The 21,659-nt window shown below is 50.6% G+C and overlaps 3 protein-coding genes across 4 annotated transcripts; 1 reads left to right on the top strand and 2 right to left on the bottom strand.

Moving 5' to 3' along the window:
* Positions 1 to 14,821: 14,821 nt before the first annotated feature.
* On the bottom strand, positions 14,822 to 15,803 carry LOC101774756 (calcium-binding protein KIC). Its single transcript, XM_004952015.4, has one exon. The coding sequence runs from the start codon at positions 15,476 to 15,478 to the stop codon at positions 15,014 to 15,016; it is 465 nt and encodes a 154-aa protein (XP_004952072.1). The 5' UTR covers positions 15,479 to 15,803; the 3' UTR covers positions 14,822 to 15,013.
* Positions 15,804 to 16,670: 867 nt separating this feature from the next.
* On the top strand, positions 16,671 to 18,532 carry LOC101774352 (histone-lysine N-methyltransferase ATXR6). Its single transcript, XM_004952014.3, has 3 exons — positions 16,671 to 17,185; positions 17,284 to 17,591; positions 17,704 to 18,532. The coding sequence occupies exons 1-3, from the start codon at positions 16,906 to 16,908 to the stop codon at positions 18,175 to 18,177; spliced, it is 1,062 nt and encodes a 353-aa protein (XP_004952071.1). The 5' UTR covers positions 16,671 to 16,905; the 3' UTR covers positions 18,178 to 18,532.
* An 806-nt stretch (positions 18,533 to 19,338) lies between these two features.
* Positions 19,339 to 21,523, bottom strand: LOC101773686 (serine/arginine-rich splicing factor RS40). Of its 2 annotated transcripts, none has more exons than XM_004952012.4 (5): positions 20,972 to 21,523; positions 20,608 to 20,720; positions 20,270 to 20,508; positions 19,745 to 20,131; positions 19,339 to 19,659 (listed from the first exon to the last, which is right to left on the bottom strand). In XM_004952012.4, the coding sequence occupies exons 1-5, from the start codon at positions 21,075 to 21,077 to the stop codon at positions 19,629 to 19,631; spliced, it is 876 nt and encodes a 291-aa protein (XP_004952069.1). In that variant the 5' UTR covers positions 21,078 to 21,523; the 3' UTR covers positions 19,339 to 19,628. The 2 variants fall into 2 exon arrangements, with proteins under 2 accessions (XP_004952069.1, XP_004952070.1); XM_004952013.4 differs by having other exon boundaries at positions 20,893 to 21,503.
* Between the last annotated feature and the right edge of the window lie 136 nt (positions 21,524 to 21,659).

Raw genomic sequence — 21,659 nt, 5'->3', positions numbered from 1 at the left:
TGTTTCAGAGTCAGTTCAGAGTCTGGTATTAGATTGCTCATTGCTCGCACCTGAAGATGTGTAATCACAAGATTCAGTAGCGATTCAGTTCTGTATCTCACTGTAAGAAAGAAAAAGGCAATTATGTGCACAGTTATGTGCATTAATATCAAAATCGACAGTATAGCAGCTCAGCTGGTAGGAGGTCACTTGGGCGTAGTTACTCTCGTGCTTACATGCCAGTGCTCGTGCAAATTTTGAGATTGATGAAGTCACGAGATTCAGTAGCATAAATGTATCTTGCTGCTTGAAGATGTCGGGGACCTGCGTTCTGTGCAGTGGTGACGGGGGCAACACATGATAGAGGAAATACACGTTGTTATTGGCCTGATGTTCACGTATCGTTCATCGTTGATTTAGTTTTCATTTCTTCAGATGGAAACTTATGTACACTAGAATTCCAGGAACACTGATGATGTGATGGAGTTCCAGGTAACTGAGGAATACTGTCTGGCTCTCTGGCAACACCTTTTTGCTATCAAAATGTATTTGGTGTGACTACCAAATGTATGGTGATCTTTTTTCTGGTACTAGGTTCAAAGATACTTTAAGTAAAAATTGAGTTCTACCAGCTAAAACAACATGCCCTGATTACAAGGTGAATGTTGGCGTGCAGTGTTCCTGTTGTCTGCCACTTTTTGCCTATGTCGATCTCAGTTCAGAGCTACCTGTATGTGTCAGCAATGATAGTACTAACATCTTAGTTGACTGGGAGATGAAAACTCACCGTTAAGGATTTACCAGATGCATCATCCTTAAGCAGAAAAGTGCAAAACCTTCCAGCAATCAAATCATCCTGATGACAAAATAGCAAGAGAAGCTGTAGGGGGTTCTACCAATCAAACAACTGATATTCTTTGGATTTTTTTTTTATCATCCAGGCAAACGTTAAGTCCAAACAGACATGCTAAACAGGGAGATCCGGAGGAGGAGGAGCAGAGCTCCTTACGCGACGGCGAGGCGGCGTAGCGGCTCACTGGAGCCCCGCGGTCATGGCGGATGAACTTTTCTGAAAATGTGTAGTTTTTTTTTAAAAAAAATAATTGGATCGCGACTATTGATCGCGATCCAAGTTAGAGGGTTTTATGTAAATTACTGGATCGCGATTATTGATCGTCATCCAATTTAGGGGAGTTTCCGCAAAAGCCTTGAACGCCGGCGACGGCCGTCGTCCGAGTCCGCCGACCCCCGCGCCTATCTGCGTGCTCGGGCCGCCTCCGCACGACGCCCCGCCAGCCAGTCTCCACCCTCAAAACCACCCGCTGCACTCTCGAATGAGAAGACGACGGCCCTTGTTGTTCCTGGGCGAGCTCGTCGGCGATGGCCTCCTCGAGCCACTCCTCGGCGTCGGCCATATCCCCGGGCTGAGGCGCACCATGAGGACGCAGAACTCGGCCTCGCTGAACGCGCCGTCGCCGTCGTGGTCGCCCTCCCGCACTATGGCGGTGGCCTCCGTTGGAGCCGGCATCCGTGGATCGTAGATGTGCGCTGCGCCGAGCTCCGTCCACTGAGGCGTGGCGCCGCCCGGGAACATGAAGCCAGCGCCGCCGGCTGCCGAGCTTCCTTGGCAACACTCGGGCGGCCTCGACGAAGAACGCCGCCCACCCATACACCCAAGCGCCGTTGCCGTCGTCACAGAGATCGAGCGTCCCCGTCATGCACACGCATGCGCTGGTGCCAAGCCACGCCTGGCGGCATGTGGCCCCGTTAAGCCGGCAGGGACTCCTGCCTTCCCTACGACGCCACCAGCACGCCGTACCGGCCGGCCGAGTGCGGGAACGTGTAGAACGTGAAGCGGCGCTCCCGGGCGACGCCGCGAGCTGCGCGGGACGAGGTTACCGTCCACCCCTTGGCCTGTTCAGGTCGTTGGATCCGCCTCGTGCGGCCAAGATCGATCGTTCTGGATCGTTGCAGGCACCAGTCAACGAGAAGTTTCCGCGGTCCTTGGCTCCTCCCCGCCCTCCAGGAAGCAGAGGCGCGGACGCCGCACCACCGCGGCGAGGTGCGGGAGCACGGAGAGCTCGGCGTACGAAGCCACCGAAGCGGGAGCCATCGGGGACGACAGACGACTTGGGGTCGGCGGCGTGAAGGACTTCGGTGGGCACGAGCGGGCGCGGTTGTTCTGAAGCAGTTGACGCGGGTGCGGAGGATCCAGCTGGTCCCCGTCGCCGTCCAGCGCGCAGCTTCATTCCCGCCATGCACGCCTGGAGCACGAGCTGCTTCTGCCGCCCGTCCGTCAGCGTCAGCGCACGTCCTCCGATCCTACGCCGATACGGCGCCCATCCCATGGACAGCACAGCACGCCGACGCGCGCCATGAGTTGGCGATTGGAGGTGCCGAGTGCGCGCACGTAGTGGCATGCAGCTGCGGCGGAGGTCAGGTTTGGGCGGTTCTCTTCAACGATGCCGGCGGCGTCGTACGCGGCGCAACTCGTGGGGACTCGTCGTCGCCGTGTGCACGCTGCCCGGCTCTGCAGCCAAGGACAAGAGCCGGGAAGGGAGGGATTGCTTCAGGAGGAGAAGCAAGCAAGCTCTCCATCGATGCTGCTGCTGGGGCCTAGTACTGGTTTTCTGTTGACCTTCTGGCCGATGGCTGTTCGGCCTGTGGCCTGGGATCCATTGCAGAGTAGACACGGGCTAGGTGCAACTCCATTCCAAGAAAACTCGATAACAACACACAATACTTTTTTCCTGAAATAGTTTTTCCTTAGAATAAACAACCCTACAATACTTGTTCTTGTTCAGTTTATCAGCCATGACTCTTTTTCTTATACTGATTAACCATGGCTTTGGATTGGAACTGAATAAAGCTAATGACGCCTGCGCTTAATACTGACTGAATTAACCGTGCAATTGAAAACAAAACAAAAAACTTGCTTTTGACAGTGGCAGCATACAGCAAGTGCTAATACCTCGACTGGCATACAAGTCGAGTGTGAAATGCGTGCTTCGTTCAACGTAACTATCTTTTCATGTTTATTCATGAAGCGTGGAGATGCACAATTACTCATCTTCATTATGATCATCGTTCTTCTCTTTGAAAGCAAAGAGCCAACATTGCCTGCATTTTCATCTAAAATTAATGAAAAACTGTATGCAGCTAAAGGTGTACAAGATGATCAGAGTCTATGTTATTCCAATGGAATAGCAGGCTCATCAAAAAGCAAGGTGTATGTATGCATCTACAGCCCAGATGAAGGTGAGGAACTGTCGTCCGTTGTAGGATCGGAATACTACATTCAGTGCATAAGACAATCATGTAAGAATGTTGTTGGAGTTGTTCCAAATTCACTCCAGGAAATAGGTCGACCTTCCCGACCCTTTACACTCAGGGTCTGGCGAGGCGGAGGATCTCCCGACTCCGGGACTCGGGGTCGGGCGAGGTGGAGCGTCTTCCGACCCCTGGACTTTGGGGTCGGACGAGTCGGAGCATCTCCCGACCCCAGGACTCGGGGTCGGGCGAATCGGAGATCGACCCCCAAGGGGTCAGGCGCATCCGACCCCAGGCTTGGGGTCGGACGAGGCGAAGTCCCAGGCGCACCCGACTCCAGGACGAAGGACTCAAGGTCGGGCGAGGGGGAGTTCCATCCTCGTACGGGACCTAGAGTCCGTACCGCTCAATACCCCCTGTTTCGGTACTATATATACTAGCACCCTTGCTAGGGTTTTTATGCGACCGAGAATAGAAGAGAGACAGAGAGATTCTCGTGTAAGCCGCCGTAGGCGTGTAACCCTAAACTCTTGAGATAGTGAGATTGTTGCCAGCTGGTGCCCGTGGTTTTTCCCTTTCACATTGGAGGGGTTTTCCACGTAAATCGTGTGTCTCCCTGCGGTTTGATTCTTTACTTCATATTCCATACGCTGTTCGTTCCTAACAAGTGGTATCAGAGCTTTGGTTGCTGTTTGGATTTCATGTCGACGTCGATGAAGTTTGATCTACCGCTGCTGAACTACGACACGCGGTTCTCGCTATGGCAAGTCAAGATGAGGGGAATTCTGGCACAAACTCACGATTATGATGAGGCGCTGGATAGCTTCGGGAAGAAGACGAAGACCGCATGGACTCCAGAAGAGATCCGCAAGGATCAGAAGGCTCTCGCCTTAATACAGTTGCATCTTCATAATGATATTTTGCAGGAGTGTCTGAAAGAAAAAACTGCTGCAGAACTATGGCTGAAACTGGAATCGATCTGTATGTCCAAGGATCTAACCAGTAAGATGCAGATGAAGATGAAGCTGTTCACCCTGAAGATGAAGGAAGAAGATTCAGTGATGAGCCACATCGCTGAATTCAAGAAGATCGTTGCCGATCTAGTATCAATGGAGGTGAAGTATGAAGATGAGGACTTAGGTCTTTTACTGTTATGTTCTCTGCCAACTTCGTATGCAAATTTTCGTGACACCATACTCTTGAGCCGTGATGAACTAACCTTAAAGGAAGTTTATGAGGCTCTCCAATCAAGGGAGAAGATGAAAGGTATGGTGCAGAATGACAGGACGTCGTCCTCCAGGGGCGATGCTTTGCTCGTGAGAGGCAGAACTGATAACAGATCCTCCAACGATGATGGAAGAAAAAATTATGAAAGGAGAGGCCGTTCAAAATCCAAGCCGCATGGTAATAAGAAATTCTGTGTTTATTGCAAGCTAACAAATCATAATGTTGAGGATTGCAGAAAAGTACAGAATAAGGAGAAGAAGAAAACCAAGTCGGCTGGTAAGGTCTCTGTTGCTGCTGCCGTGTCTGATGAAGAATCTGGAGATAGTCTGGTGGCATTTGCCGGTTGTGTTGCTGGTCATGATGAGTGGATTCTTGATTCCGCATGTTCATTTCATATTTGCATTAACAGAAATTGGTTTAGCTCTTATAAGTCTATGCCGAAAGGAGATGTTGTGCGGATGGGAGATAATACCCCGTGTGATATTGAGGGGATTGGATCGGTTCAGATCAAGACTCATGATGGCATGACACGCACTCTGAAAAATGTCAGGTACATACCAGGGATGTCCAGAAATCTTATTTCATTGAGCACGCTTGATGCAAAAGGCTACAAATATTCTGGTTCGGAAGGTGTTCTGAAGGTATCAAAAGGTAATCTTGTCTGCTTAAAGGGTGATCTCAATTCTGCAAAGTTATATGTCCTTAGAGGGTGTACTTTAACTGGTTCTTATTCCGCTGTTGCTGCTGCTACTAATGAGGAACCTAGTAAAACTAACCTTTGGCATATGCGTCTGGGACATATGAGTCACCATGGTATGACCGAATTGATGAGAAGAAACCTACTGGATGGCTGCACTTCGAGTAAAATGAAGTTTTGTGAGCACTGTATTTTCGGGAAGCATAAAAGGGTACGTTTCAACACTTCTGTTCACACCACTAAAGGTACTCTTGATTATATTCATGCTGATTTATGGGGGCCTTCTCGTAAGCCCTCGCTTGGTGGTGCTCGTTACATGCTCACAATTATTGATGATTACTCTAGAAGAGTATGGCCTTATTTTCTGAAACAGAAAGATGATACCTTTGCCGCCTTTAAGGACTGGAAGGTCATGATTGAAAGGCAAACTGAAAGGAAGGTGAAATTGCTTCGCACTGATAATGGTGGAGAATTTTGTTCGCGTGAATTTAATGATTATTGCAGATCAGAAGGCATTGTAAGGCATCACACCATACCCCATACTCCACAACAGAATGGTGTGGCCGAACGCATGAACAGATCCATCATATCCAAGGCCCGTTGCATGTTGTCTAATGCCAGGATGAGCAAGCGTTTTTGGGCTGAAGCTGCTAATACAGCCTGTTACTTGATCAACAGGTCGCCTTCTATTCCACTAAATAAAAGAACTCCCATTGAGGTATGGTCTGGAACGCCTGCTGATTACTCACAATTGAAAGTGTTTGGATGCACTGCATATGCTCATGTTGATAATGGAAAATTGGAGCCTAGAGCTGTTAAATGTCTTTTCCTTGGTTATGGTTCGGGTGTCAAAGGCTATAAATTGTGGAACCCGGAAACAGGAAAGACCTTTCTGAGCCGAAGTGTTATTTTCAATGAATCTGTGATGTTTACCGATAGCTTGCCCTCAGATCAAGTTCCAGACAAAGACCTGCAGCGTATGCGCCTGCAGGTGGAGCAAGCTCGTGATGACACTGATAACCCCGACCCCTTGGTCTCAGGGTCGGATGCGCCAGACCCCTTGGCTCCGGGGTCGGTTGTTTCTGATGCGCCAGACCCTTCGGCTCCAGGGTCGGCCCATGCTCAAGCGCCAGCCCCCTTGGCTCCGGGGTCGGAAGTTGCTGCGCCAGACCCCTTGGCTCCGGGGTCGGCTGTTGCTGATGCGCCAGACCCCTTGGTCTCGGGGTCGGCTGATGCTCATGATGATGTCCAGCAAACTCCAGAGGAGGATCTACCCATTGCTAAACGCAAGTCCAAAAGGACTGTTGTCCCTCCTAACCGTCTCATTGAAGAATGTAATTTATCTTACCATGCTTTGAGTTGTGCTGAACAGGTGGAGAATGTTCATGAGCCAGCAACCTATAAAGAGGCTATTCATTGTGATGATACTGAAAACTGAATTTCGGCTATGCATGAGGAGATGCAATCTCTTGAGAAGAACAGTACATGGGAACTTGTACCTTTGCCTAAGAATAAGAAGGCCATCCACTGCAAATGGATCTTCAAAAGAAAGGAGGTTTTATCTCCCAGTGAGCCTCCGAAGTATAAGGCAAGGTTAGTTGCTAAAGGCTACAGCCAAATTCCGGGTGTTGACTACAATGATGTTTTCTCTCCAGTGGTAAAACACAGTTCAATCCGCACTTTCCTTAGTGTTGTTGCTTCACATGATCTTGAGCTTGAGCAGTTAGATGTGAAGACTGCGTTTTTGCATGGAGAGCTCGAGGAGGACATATACATGGACCAACCAGAAGGTTTCATAGTGCCTGGCAAGGAGAAATATGTGTGCAAGTTGAAGAGATCCTTGTATGGTTTGAAACAGTCCCCTCGACAGTGGAACAAGAGGTTTGATTCATTTATGTTATCACACAGTTTTAAAAGATCTAAGTATGATAGCTGTGTTTATATCAAGCATGTTAATGGATCACCTATATACTTGCTGATATACGTTGATGATATGCTGATTGCGGCCAAGAGCAAGACTGAAATAAATAAGTTAAAGAAGCTATTGAGTAGCGGCTTTGATATGAAAGATCTTGGTAGTGCTAAGAAAATTCTTGGTATGGAAATCAGTAGAGACCGAAATTCTGGTTTGCTATTTCTCAATCAACAGAATTATATCAAGAAAGTTCTTCAGCGTTTCAACATGCAAGATGCTAAGGCTGTAAGTACTCCTATTGCACCTCACTTCAAGTTGTCAGCTGCTCAGTGTCCTAGTACAGATGCAGAGGTCAAAGACATGTCAAAGATTCCTTATTCTAGTGCTGTTGGGTCCTTGATGTATGCCATGGTTTGCTCTCGCCCGGATTTGTCATATGCTATGAGCCTTGTTAGTAGGTATATGTCTAATCCCGGAAAAGAACATTGGAGGGCAGTTCAGTGGATTTTCAGATACCTCAAAGGCATAGCAAATTCCTGTTTAAAGTTTGGAAGAACTGATGAGGGTCTTGTGGGCTATGTGGACTCAGATTATGCTGCTGATCTGGACAGGCGAAGATCACTCATAGGCTATGTGTTTACTGTTGGCAGTTGTGCTGTGAGTTGGAAGGCTACTTTACAGTCGGTTGTCGCTTTGTCTACTACTGAAGCAGAATATATGGCGATTTGTGAAGCGTGCAAAGAACTGATTTGGCTGAAAGGTTTGTACGCCGAGCTTTGTGGAGTTGAAGCTTGCATAAGTTTGCACTGTGACAGCCAAAGTGCAATCTACCTCACTAAAGATCAAATGTTCCATGAAAGAACTAAGCACATTGATATCAAGTATCATTTTGTGCGTGATGTGATCGAAGAAGGTAAGCTGAAGGCATGCAAAATTAGTACTCATGATAATCCTGCTGATATGATGACAAAGCATGTTCCCGTTACTAAGTTTGAGCTGTGCTCGGGCTTAGTCGGTTTAATTGGATAGTCCAAGAGACTATTGTTGGCACCAGTGGTTTTCTTGTCTTTGTTCTATTCAGGATGAAGGGTTGATGATACAAGATGAATTTGTCTCAAGGTGGAGTTTGTTGGAGTTGTTCCAAATTCACTCCAGGAAATAGGTCGACCTTCCCGACCCTTTACACTCAGGGTCTGGCGAGGCGGAGGATCTCCTCCGGGACTCGGGGTCGGGCGAGGTGGAGCGTCTTCCGACCCCTGGACTTTGGGGTCGGACGAGTCGGAGCATCTCCCGACCCCAGGACTCGGGGTCGGGCGAATCGGAGATCGACCCCCAAGGGGTCAGGCGCATCCGACCCCAGGCTTGGGGTCGGACGAGGCGAAGTCCCAGGCGCACCCGACTCCAGGACGAAGGACTCAAGGTCGGGCGAGGGGGAGTTCCATCCTCGTACGGGACCTAGAGTCCGTACCGCTCAATACCCCCTGTTTCGGTACTATATATACTAGCACCCTTGCTAGGGTTTTTATGCGACCGAGAATAGAAGAGAGACAGAGAGATTCTCGTGTAAGCCGCCGTAGGCGTGTAACCCTAAACTCTTGAGATAGTGAGATTGTTGCCGGCTGGTGCCCGTGGTTTTTCCCTTTCACATTGGAGGGGTTTTCCACGTAAATCGTGTGTCTCCCTGCGGTTTGATTCTTTACTTCATATTCCATACGCTGTTCGTTCCTAACAAATGTAAGATGAAAAGGGAGGATAAACGTCCGAAGGCACAACAGGATTGAACGGAAGTAGAATCTCAGTTTGCAAGCAGGCTGAAATGCAAGTTCAGACAAGCAGGCTGATTTCCCCGTTCGATCATGACAGATTGTTCTTCCTTGTGAGGAGGACGAACGGAGCACAGCAAATTTTGTCGCAGAAATTCAAATGTTTGAGAGGTGAAACGAGTGCGAAACTAGTTTCAGTCCTGACACCAAAATGCAAACAGCATCGGCATCATTACAGCGAAGAACACTAGAACAGTCAAGCTGTAACCATCACGGGTCCAAAGGGCGGATGAACGACCAACCGCCTACGGGGGAGGGGCGGAGATCGGGAAGAGGAGGTGCGGAGCTCGGTACGCGACGGCGAGGCGGCGCAGCAGTTCGCCGGAGCAGCGGGGGAAGGGGAACCGTCAGAACCCATGGCGGAGGGACCATTTTGAAACTATGTAGGGATATTTATGTAGATAATTGGATTGCGATCCAAGTTAGGGGGGTTTTTAATAAATATTTGGATCACGATTATTGATCGCGATCCAATTTAGGTGTTTTGTGTAAAGTTTTGGATCCAGTCAAGGGGGTTTCCGCAAAAACATTGAACGCCGCCGGTCCGGGGACCCCCGCGCCCATCTCCATCCGCCCGACACGGCGACGCCCTGCCAGCAAGGCTCCACCTTCAAACCATCCGGTACAGACTCGAATGAGGAGGCGGCGGCCATGGAGGTGGAGGCATGGACTTCCATGCCTCCATGCCGCGAGCTCCGGCCCAGGCTGCGCTCGTCCACGACGCGAACAGCAGCATAGAGCCATGGCCGAGGAGGCCCTCCAGCCCCTCCTCCTTCCGCTCCGGACTCCGGTGGTGATTTCGTGGCCGACGGGATGGTCGGCGGTAGCAAATGGGAATGCACGGTCAGCAGAGCTCGCGCGCGGGAGGAGACTGTGGAGCTGCGCCGGGGTTCTTCCGCTTCTAGCCACGGCCTGACGCACGTCCGCGGAGGGACGCGACGCCGTGGTGCACCGCGCGGACGGCGGCGACCACGCGTCAGCGGCAGTAGACGTGGCCGGCGCGGTCATCCTCGACGTGCCCTGGCTCCGGCGCGCTCGGTGGAACCGCTGCGCCTCGTCGTGGAGGAGGCGCCGTTACGGCCGGCGGCGCGGGGAGGAGAGCGACCAGGAGGAGGTGGCGCTATCGTCGTCTTCATAAGATTAAGAGGAGGAGCAGCAGGTGATGGATACGTTGGCGGAGGCGGCCATTGGAGCGTCAGCAGCAATGGTATGCTCCAAAGAACAGAGAGCAAATTAGGAAGATTCTCCTCCACCACACCGGACAGCACAAGATCACCAAATCGGGAAGCATCAGCAACACTAACACCACCACACCACACCACATTGTGAATTCCTGGAGCTCATAAACACAAGATTTCTCCTCAACTCCTATATTTGATTTGTTCAGATTTTTTTTTTTTGACCGAAGTCAGCAGGGAGGCTCCTACCTATTTTTTTATATATGTGGAAAGATATGTACATTTACAAGGCCCTAAGCCCAAAGAGAAAAGGATTAAAGACTACTAAACCAATTGGTGATCCTGCTGCTAAAGTCTGGTTTGACTCTAAGATTTACCAGATTCATTTCTCTCTCAAATAAACTCCTCCATCTCTTAAAGAAGAGAGACCCATTATTGTCAAAGATTATGGTATTTCTATGACACCAGATGGACCAGCAGGCTATGATTAGAACTTCTCTGAAAATGCATGAGTTGACGTCCTCACGAGCTTTGGTGATCATCTCTGTAGGTTGCAGAGCAGTGTCCCAATTAATTCCCAGGAAAATCCAACAGGCCTGATTGAAGGGGCAATCAAAGAATAGATGCCACAAAGTTTCTTCATCATTTTCAATACATAGGACACAATTATAACAATCCAAGGCCATGTGCTTTCTCCTTAAAAGATTCTTGGTATTAAGTCTATCTCTGTACTTTTGATTTCCACATCCATTTGAACAAAAGTGAAACAAGGCCTTCTTGCATGTGAAATTCCCATTACCCCATATATAATGCCAAACATCTCCAATCCCAGTGTCACTGATCATATTTGATAGGAGGTCCTGCAGCTCACTCAACTGCATAGCTGCTTGAGGGGAGAGAGGAAGCCAAAAATTGGCTGATATTTCATTGGCTATGAATTTGCTTCCAGAGATATTTTTGATTCCTGGCAAAAGAAAAAATTTGAGGGAAATCCCAAAGGTCTTTCCGAAACGCAACCGATTTGCCATCATTGGCCTTGCACAAAGCAATCATCATGTACTTACTGGACAGTCTTAAGATGTCACGCCACCAGAATGATCCAACCAAACCTCGAGCATGTGGAGGATTACCCCTTCTGAAGAGGCATCTCCATGTTAGGTGAACCCAGGGAAGGTCCACTTTGTTGTAGAACTTATGCAGGATTTTCAGGAGAAGAGCTACATTGTGTGATTTGATATTTATGATACCTAGTCCTCCTTCCTCCTTGCTTCTTCTGCAAGCATTTTTCCAAGCTACTACGCAGCCTCCTTTTCTGTTTATGTCGCCCCCATTCCAAAAACAATGCTTCATATACTTTTCTATCTGGTCCACAATGGCTCCTGGGTGCACATGTAGAAGGTTGTAGATGGATGTGACTAAGATCAGGCGTCCTGCATATGACAGGAGTTTAGCGATCCTTTTCCATTCTAGTTAGAATTAGAATTGGCATGAATTCCTTGTACCAGTTAAAAAAAGATGGGCAGTGCAACAACAATGATATACTCCGAAGAACAGAGAGCACCAATTTCACGAAGCTGCAAACTAAATCATCAACTACACTGAAACAACGTTCGGCAGGATAGGAAAGAGTCTAACTGAATCAAAACTATCCAACAGTAGCGTGCGCGTTTATATGATCAGCAGCATGCACGGCACAGCTAATAAAGGATAAAAGAACTATATATATGTAATAGTAGTCTAACATACACATACAAACGCTGTACAAATACTACTAATTTTGCCTGCAAATGCTATTGCTATTGCTATTGCTATGTCTGTCAGACTGTCGCTCCGCGGCAGCGATGAGCCGGGACGAGCTGAGCTCCGCGTGGTGCTGTAGAAGGACTGACGACTCCGGGCAGTAGCCGGCGGCGACGCGCTCGTCCTCCCGCCAGACGACGTGGCCGATCTATCTGCGCTTGCCGCGACGGTGGACAGACTGAAACGAGTTCGAATCCTGACTCGTGAGCACCAAAACGCAAGCAGCAGCATCAATACATCGAAGGGCAGTCAAGTTCTGGCCATCACTGGTGCAAGGACGGATGAACGAGAACATGCCTGCGGCTTCGTCGATGGCGAATCGGGGATGCCAGCGAGCTTTCACACGGTTACTAGTCCCAGAACCACCGAGGGCCTCGCTCCTGCGCGTCTGAACGGCGGCGCCGAACCACGGCCGGCTGGCGCGGCGAGTCGCGCAGCCGCCTCCCGGCCCCGGCGGTGGCAATGGCGGGGGGTGGCGGACAAGGCAAGAGAGATTAACCCGGGAAAGGGGGAGGGGAATCCGGAGGAGGAGGTGCGGAGCTCCGCAACCTACAGCGAGGCGGCGTGGCGGGTCGCCGGAGCCAAGCGGGGAGGGGAGACTGTTGGCGGTGATGGCGGAGGGACTATTCTAAAAATATATAGGGGTCTTAGTGTAAATAATTAGATCAGTATTAATGATCGCGATGCGATTTAGGGGGATTTGTGTAAATATTTGGATCGTGATTATTGGTCACGATCCAATCTAGGGGTTTTATGTAAAGTTTCACCGGTCCAGGAGGGTTTCTGCAAAACGTTGAACGGTGCTGGTGGTGGCTTTCGTCCGAGTCCGCCGACGACCCCGTGCCCATCTCTGTGCTTGAGCCGCCTCAAGCCCGACGCCCCGCCTGCCAAGCTCCATCCTCAAACCATCCGCACACTTAAATGAGGAGACGACCACTATCGTATATATATCTATGGGTCCACCAGAAAGTTTGGACTCCTAAATATGAGGTTGGACATCGAGATGCATCTGACCTCAAACCATGGCGTAGGATGGCGTAGTCTACATGGAAAGACAGGAACTAGTCAGGGATTAGGAAAGTACTTGTTGTAATAAGAGTGGAACTCCTCTACTCATATCTGGCTAGTATTCTTGTAACCAACCGACCTATAATCCTGCCCCCGATAATATAAGGCGAGGCAGAGACCCCTCCAAAGTGATTCAATCCAACCATCACATAGGACGTAGAGTATTACACAATCTAGTGGTCCGAACCTGTCTCAATCATGTGTCTGCGTTTACCTTCGAATTCTTGATCTCGACAAGCTACAATAATCAAAATACTACCGAACAAGATATATCTCCTTCGGGAGGTTGTCGGGTTTAAACACCGACAATCGCCATGGAGGTGGGGGTGGAACATGGACCTCAACGACGAGATATTTAATATTTTACCATCTTTACGAGCGGCGAGCATTCAAATGCCAGCCTTAAATTTTTTCTACGGGACAGAAGAATTGTTATGCTTTTGCCAAATCTGCAGACGTGGCAGGCCAAGTCGGATGGCCACCATGGACAGGTCATGCGAAATGACTCATTTGCTCTCATCACTAACTTTTTCCCCTGCCACCTTTCTCTCCCTATGACAGTTGGGCCCCACTCGTCATCCCTAACCTCCCTCCCTCCCTCCCCTATCTGCTTCGCGTGTATTGTGCCATCTGCTAGTCTTTCTTCTCCACGACATCTCTCTGGACCGCAGGCTAGGCTAATCTAGCCCAGCAAAATTAAAGCACGGCAAGAAACACCCCCCAACATTTGGTTTGCTTGCTCGGTACAGTAGCAAGTAAGCTAGCGTTCTGAAGCTTCGATTCGCGCTGTGCAAAGGTCAACAGCGGGATCTCGATTTGATTAGTTGAGACCACACTATGGGCAGTGCGGAGCTCATGCTTAGCAACACTGTTGGGAGCTCAAGCTCAGCAACGGAAAGCTAAATTTGGGTGATAGCTCAAGCTCAAGCTCGATTGTAGCACTAGGAAGCTGGACTTGAGCACCATCCTCGACGGCACCGGCACACCAGGCTGGCAGGCACCCCCGCGCGCAGCGCAGTAGCTAAGCAGCCATGCCTCGGCCGCAGCGATACCTCGGTTGGTGGATGGCGTGCATGCTGCGGGGAAGGAAACCCGACCACTACGACCGCCCGTGCTCTGCTCGCCCATCAGCGCCGCGCGTCCATGGCCCGTGCGCCGATTTGAGCTCAGGCTGGTTCGGCTGCCTGGTGCTTGCTACACATGGGGAAGTTAGGATGGCAGGTAGGACCTGGCTGTCATGGGGAGAGGAAGATGGTAGGTAGTGGACTGCCAGGGGCAAATGGGCCATTTCGGGCCCGTCCATGCTGGCCGTCTGATGTGGCCTGCCACGTGTGCGAAATTGGCAATTTTGTAAGAATCATTCTCTCTCGTTTGGTAAAAATGTAGGGAGCTTGAATGCTGATCGTTCGTAAGGATGAGCTCCGATCCAAGCCATGCCGCACAGCTCCGGCTCCGTCCACGATGCGCGCAGCAGCATGGAACCATGGACGACGACGCCATGGCTGAGGAGACCCTCCATCCCTCCCCTCCGGTGGCGATTTCGTGGCTGACGGGACGGTCAGCGGAGCTCACCCGCGGCAGCAAAGGGAGGAGGAGACCGTGGAGCTTCTTCGCCGGGGCTCTTCCACGTTTTTTGGGGCCGGTGTTTCTCTTCGCTGTCTGAAAGCACAAAGATACAGTGATGGAGATTTTTCTCTTACACGATTTTTTTCTCCTGCATGCCTATCGAGAAGACTACCTTTTTATACTTTTTATTGACAAAAAATATAGGAGTACTGCACTCGATATGAAGAATGTGATGCGCTGGTGCTATTCCACGCGTAATGCTTTGACAGGTAAAACAAAGATTGATGAGCTGAGAGGCTTGAGCACCAAATTTCAAACCAAGGTTACACGAAATAACGCACATAGTCCCATCATGTTGCAGTATACTTATTGCATCGAAGAACAGTCACACAGTAGTAGTATAATCGTCATCAGCACGGTAGTTACAACAAACAATCACGGCACAGGCTAATCAAAACACGTGCATGCGCGGTGGCCGATTGATGGGCTATTAAACCGATCGGCGGCTAGCCGGCGGAGGAGCCGCCGCGCCTCTGCCCCCGGCGCCGGCGCCGGAGAGGTGGGTGCCTTGTAGTTGCTCCCGTGCGAGCTCGTTGGCGATGGCCTCCTCGAGCCATGCCTCCGCGTCGGCCATGATCCCGGGGCTGAGGCGCACCATGAGGACGCAGAACTCGGCCTCGCTGAGCGCGCCGTCGCCGTCGTGGTCGCCCTCCCTCACCATGGCGTCGGCCTCCGCGGGCGCCATCCCGGCCACGCCCAGCGCCGCCGCGGCCCCGCGCCGCAGGCTCTCGGCCGTGATGGCGCCCCGCGCCGGGTCCGCCAGCAGCCGGAACCCGGCACGCAGCTCCGACAGCAGGCCCGCCGCGCCCAGGCGCTCACCCATCACCGGCAGCAGGTCCTCGTACGCCTCCTCCGAGCTTCCGCCGCCGGCGCGGGGGCTCGCTGATGCCGCCATGGTGGGTTGGATTAATTATTGGTGGTGGCGCGCGAGCTGCTTGTGTTGTTCTTGGCTGTTGGCTCTGCAGGCTACGACGACGACGACGTCGACGGCTGGAGGCTGCGGGAGAGGGAGGGAGGGAAAGGAAGCAGCTTTATTTGGACGAATTCGATGGTGTGTTGACGATTGACATGATTTGTGCGTATAAAAACCGAAGCTCTGGACGGCACGGCCGCACGAGGACGACCGTGGATCGCCCGTGGCTGCGTGAGAATACTTTTTGGCCGGTTTATGCAGATGCTGTCATGCTGATGATGCTTAGGATAGATGCAATGCAAGAATTAACTTTCTTTAGCTCATGCAGGAATTGGACATTTAGACATAGTACTACACTAATAGTACGTTAAAAAAGAAGATTAACAGAGGGATTATGTTCTCGGTCCAAGGTTTGCGCTGGATCAGGGTAACAGCAGCATATGGGAGGAGTGGTGGTCCGCGGCGTTAGGACGATCCATCCCATCAGAGGAGAGCTTCCAGGAAGCTTCGACCCCCGGGAGATTTTTGTATGCATGTTCATGGGATGAGCCGGGCCCCTTTATGCGTACCACGTCAAGTCACCGTCTCATTCTCTGCATTTCTGTTCCTGCATGGAGGAGCGAGCATCCGGAGGTGATGACGACGGCACGGTCGATGCGCGCGTCGCTGTCCGAGGAAGCTTCCCAGAACTCCAGGAGCATGGAGGCCAGGGAGGCGTGTGCCGGGGTAGGCCGATCCGGCTGGCATGGATATGAATGATCCATCACAGCTGGTGTAGAAAGCAAAGCAGCCCCGATCCTCATTGTTCGAGGATTTACACCGCTATGCGGCTGCGCATCTACACCGGCGATGACTTTGTCACCGACATATGGGCCTCATTGTTCGAGGACCCACACTTCAGTGGTAAAAATCGCTACGAAGTCAACTGCAGAGTAGCTCCTCCAGGTTGACCCCCATTTTTCCTTTCCTTTTTTTTCCCCTAAGAAACATCAGACGGTATTCCAGGCTTCCAGCTAGGATTACGGCCTCAAATGAAAGAATGAGCTTATGACCCAGCCCATTTAGAACCAGCCCACTCCCCACTCGAACAAAGGCCCGTGTAGCTGACAGGGACCACCAGACTCGAATCCGACCCGGACCCACAGGGAACGACGGGAGGGAAGGGCTACAGAAAAACTTGGCGCGCGCTGACGTCCGTCGCCCGCGGTTCCCGCGAATCCGAGCCCCCGTGCGCGCCAAAACCACTCCCGCTCTCCCGCCGCCGCGCCGCCCCCATTTCTATTTACCCACCACCTGTCCCTCCTCCATCCGTACCCCACCCCCGGCTGCCGACGCCCACCTCCTCGCCACCATCCGAGCCAAGCCACCCGCGTCCCCGCGCGCTCTCCTCCCTCGGTTCCTCGCGCGGGATGGGCGCCGCCGGCCAGCTCCGCCGGCGGACGCGCGCGCGGACGCCGCCGAGCAGGGCGGATTCCGGCGACGACGACTTGAGCTGCGAGGCGTGCGGGTCCGGGGACGCCGCCGCGGAGCTTATGCTCTGCGACGGCTGCGACCGCGGGTTCCACATCTTCTGCCTCCGCCCCATCCTCCCGCGCGTCCCCGCCGGCGACTGGTTCTGCCCCTCCTGCCGCTCCCCGGCCGCCGCCAAGTCCGCCGCCGCCGCTTCCCCCGTCGCCAAGAAGCCCAAGCGTGAGTACTACTAGTTCTTTGCAATGCCAATCGTGAGTAGTGCTAGTGAGATTTTGCTCCTTTGCTGACCCAATCTGCGATTCGATTGACCTCTGCAGAATTCCCGCTGGTCCAGACGAAGATCGTGGATTTCTTCAAGATCCAGCGGAGCCCGCTCGCCGCGGCGTCGTCGGAGGCGAAGAAGCGGAAGCGGAAGCCCGCGGGGGCGCTGGTGGTGTCCAAGAAGAAGAGGAAGCTGCTGCCCTTCAACCCCTGCGAGGACCCCGCGCAGCGGCTCCGCCAGATGGCCTCCCTCGCCACCGCGCTCACCGCCACCGGCGCCGCCTTCAGCAACCACCTCACCTACCAGCCCGGCATGGCGCCCCGCTCCGCCAACCGCGCCGCCCTCGAGGCCGGCGGGATGCAGGTACGGAATTTCTTTTTCCTTTTTCTTCTACTGCCGATCTCAGACACCAACCCAACCCCCATTGCGGACCTTGCCACCTGAATCTGAATCTGGATCTCGTCACCGCCGGCAGGTGCTGCCGAAGGAGGACGTGGAGGCGCTGAGCCAGTGCCAGCGGATGATGGAGCGAGGGGAGTGCCCGCCTCTGCTGGTGGTGTACGACCCCGTGGAGGGGTTCACAGTGGAGGCGGACCGGTTCATCAGGGACCTCACCATCATCACCGAGTACGTCGGCGACGTCGACTACCTCCGGAACCGGGAGCACGACGACGGCGACAGCATGATGACGCTGCTCTCGGCGTCCGCGCCGTCCAGGAGCCTCGTCATCTGCCCCGACCGGCGCAGCAACATCGCGCGCTTCATCAACGGGATCAACAACCACACGCCGGAGGGGAGGAAGAAGCAGAACCTCAAGTGCGTGCGCTACGACGTCGCCGGCGAGTGCCGGGTGCTGCTCGTGGCAAACAGGGACATCTCCAAGGGGGAGAGGCTCTACTACGACTACAATGGCTCCGAGCACGAGTACCCCACGCACCATTTCGTGTGAGCCTTCGATCGGGTCGAAGTCGAGCTCTCTCTTAAGCTTAGGCAAGCTTGACAAGTAGTTGGGTTTGGGATCAGAGGAACAGTTTCTAACTTGCTGATTTATTGTAAGCCAAAGAAAAATTTCTCTCCAAGAGAGAGATGGGTCCGATTGGTGAAATTGGGTTGTTCAAATCGGGGGAAAGGGGGTTGTATGTCAGTGATTCCTGTTGTAAAACATTTGTATGACTGCTTGATAAACTAGCACTCTGGGAAGCAATGGCAAAGGCCAAGAAGGGTATCTGTTAATCTCATTCCTGATTCCATCTTCTTCAGTGTTCTTATTGTCAAAGTAGAAACAAACTGTTGGCTGGCTCCAATGCGTCTCACTGTGCCATCAATCTTGCAGTAAGTATAGTCTCAACATTTTGACACAGTGAGCCTTCGTGCTTCAGAATCAGAGTTCATCTCATTCCTGACTTCATCTTCTTGTGTTGCACCGTGCTGCTATTAGAGCTAAGTATATTGCTATACGTCAGCAGTCTCATAGCTCATGCATTGCCACGTGGAATTTTTGATGCGAGACAACTCAACAATCATTGTATTATCAACTCATAATATTTCTTTTTTCATATACACAAATTAAAGAATTATATAACTCTTCCAGACAACTTACAAGACAACCCATCGTATGGGTTATGCCGTACTTGTTTTGCTGCGAGTACAATTTCAACGATTTGGCGGACTGAGCCGGTGCTGTAGAGTTCAGACTTCTTTCAGCAGCTCACGACTAGCAGCTTGCTAACCTTGGTTTGTAGATTGTACTCACACAGAAGTTACGCCCAATCTAGATTACACGCAAGTTTGCCACGATTAACCTTAAGCAGCTTTGGAAGTTAGTTCTTGTTGGCGCCAACACTTATCCAACTTCTTAGCCATTTAGCTCACTTGGGTCACCAATTCAATATATTTGCGGCTCACAGCAAAAGTATACTCATGAAAACTATACTCATGAAAACTACTTTCGATGTAAATCTACTATCTAAACTCAACACAAAGTATAATTGTAACCAAAGTTTCAATAAGTTGACTTAACAATCCAAAAACATCAATTCGTTGTGTCATGTGTGTGATTGGAGGGTGCACATGGGAAACAAACCGATGTCAACAAAACAGGCGAAAAAAAAACAACATAAAGCAATCTAGACATTCACCAGCAAAAGCACAGTAGAAGTTGAAACAAAAATTTTGCCAACAAGGTTCAACACTGAAAGCTACCAGTCGATACATGAAGTTACATTCTGGAGTTGCTGCATAGCGAAACAGCAAATATTAAGCTAACATCGCACATCAATACAAGCTAACATGGTAACATAGATAGTACAAAAGTTTCCTGCTGCCTAACATTACCAACTTGAAATAACATCAGTTCACACATTCATCAAAAGTGACAGGCTTGAACACAGCATGGAGGACTTAATCCCTGTCGTCCCTTCCAGGTGAGTGACTACACAATGCAAACAGGTGATTCAGTGTGACGCCTCAGCATAATGTGCTGAGACACAGCAATATTACAATGACACCAAACATACCTGGGGGGCCTGTCATATCCAGGACTAGCTTCACGGCGCTCACGACGGGGGCTAGCTTCACGGCGCTCACGACGTGGGCTAGCTTCACGGCGCTCGCGGTCGTAGTTGGGGCTGCCCCTCTCGTCACCTCTGCCACCACCATTTGAGCCATAATCAGGGCTTCGCTTGCTACCTCCCCTACCATAGTCCGGGCTCCCTCTCTCCCGTCCTCTGCCATAGTCTGGGCTACCCCTCTCCCGTCCTCTGCCATAGGGACTAGGAGATCGCCTTCTAGCTGGTGATCTTTCACGACCTCTCCTGTCTGGGCTGTATCCATTCCCTCTTTCACCTTTTTCATCATCATCACGAAGTGCATATTCAACTGAGATGACCCTGTCCATGAAATGGCTGCCACAAGAATGCCACATTCAGTCAAGGTATACCGTGAAAATACTCAATTTCTACTAAATGTGATGTAGCAAACTAGCAATAAATATGATAGCTAAAGTAATTCTGAATAAGCAAATGATGGGCATCAGCACATACCTTCCATTAGTACCCTCCAATGCTCTAGTAGCATCCTCCTGTACCTCAAACTGGACAAAGGCAAAGTTCTTTTTGATCCTCACATTTGCGACCCTGCCATATTTATCAAAGTGCCTCTCCAGATCTCGAATTCTTGTGTTGATTGGGTCAAAGTTGATCACAAACAAGGTTTTTGTTGGCCTTGCACTGGTTGGAGATCTCCTCGAGCTGCCGCCTTTTCGACCAGCACTGCGATCCTCCTGCACAAATAATGGATATGACAATTCAGTAAAACGAGACAATAGGTTATTAGGAGTAAGTGCTAACAGGTCTATACTATTTTTTTCGCGTCTGCTCACCTTTGTCCACTCAACTCTGATTCTCCTTCCTTTCCTGCCAAAATCAACTCCATCAAGTCTATTGATAGCATCTTCAGCATCACGTTCATCTTCCATGTAGACAAATGCAAACCCTTCACATTGAACATTAAAAAAAAGTGATTGATTGTTCAAAGAAATCACAGTATGGTCCAAACCCTAGAGTGAACAAAAAAGACTACAAGATGAATCACGATGCAACCTCTACAAGGAAACTTTCACCTCACAAACCTACAGACTGATACACTAGAATAAACAGGAACAGACCTTGTATATGTTGAACTAAACAATGTCAGAGTACAACAATCCAAACATTCGTGGCACATCAAAGAATCGGTAGTGCAACCTCCACTTCTCTCCAGCCGGCCATGAGATTGGCATGGTTGGATTGGCGAGGAAATGGTGATCAGGCGGGGGAGGAGGGTGCAATGTTGATCGTAAATGTAAGACATCGGTCACGAGGTGGTCGTTTCCAAGTGAACAGATGCCATGGTGGACTGTGAACTCCTGGAGATGGACAAGACATGAGGTGGGGCTCGGGCAGATGCAGGAAAGGTAGAGCCCAGTCCATCAACCAGGAAGAGCACATATGCTCCATGATATTCCTGCGGCAAAGAAATAATTGAGTACTGGACCTAAATTTCAATAAAAAAACTTGTTTTCTAAACTTATCCTGATTCACACTTGTCCAATGACATAACAATAAAACATAAAAATAATCTGATTTTGTTGAAACTCCTCTGGCTTCATACGGACGAAGTAACAACTCGGTCTATTTGCGGCTGCCTACACCAGGCATGGCTGAAGGAAAATCGACAATCTGCCACATCATGGTGACTTGAACCCACCAGATCTTATTAGTAAAATGAACACTCTTAAGGAGCGTTATGTGAAGATCATGTATTTGTTCACACAACACATGAATAAACCAAAATAGTACATCAAATGGTAAAACCAAAAAGGCATTTCCTGTTTTTGGACAGCTATTAAGTTACTGAAAAGCTAAAACTATGAAAATCCAGCAGCATGTCTTG

This window comes from Setaria italica, chromosome I (assembly GCF_000263155.2).
Source record: "Setaria italica strain Yugu1 chromosome I, Setaria_italica_v2.0, whole genome shotgun sequence".
Lineage (NCBI taxonomy): Eukaryota > Viridiplantae > Streptophyta > Magnoliopsida > Poales > Poaceae > Setaria > Setaria italica.
This window is presented reverse-complemented; position numbering and strand designations above follow the sequence as displayed.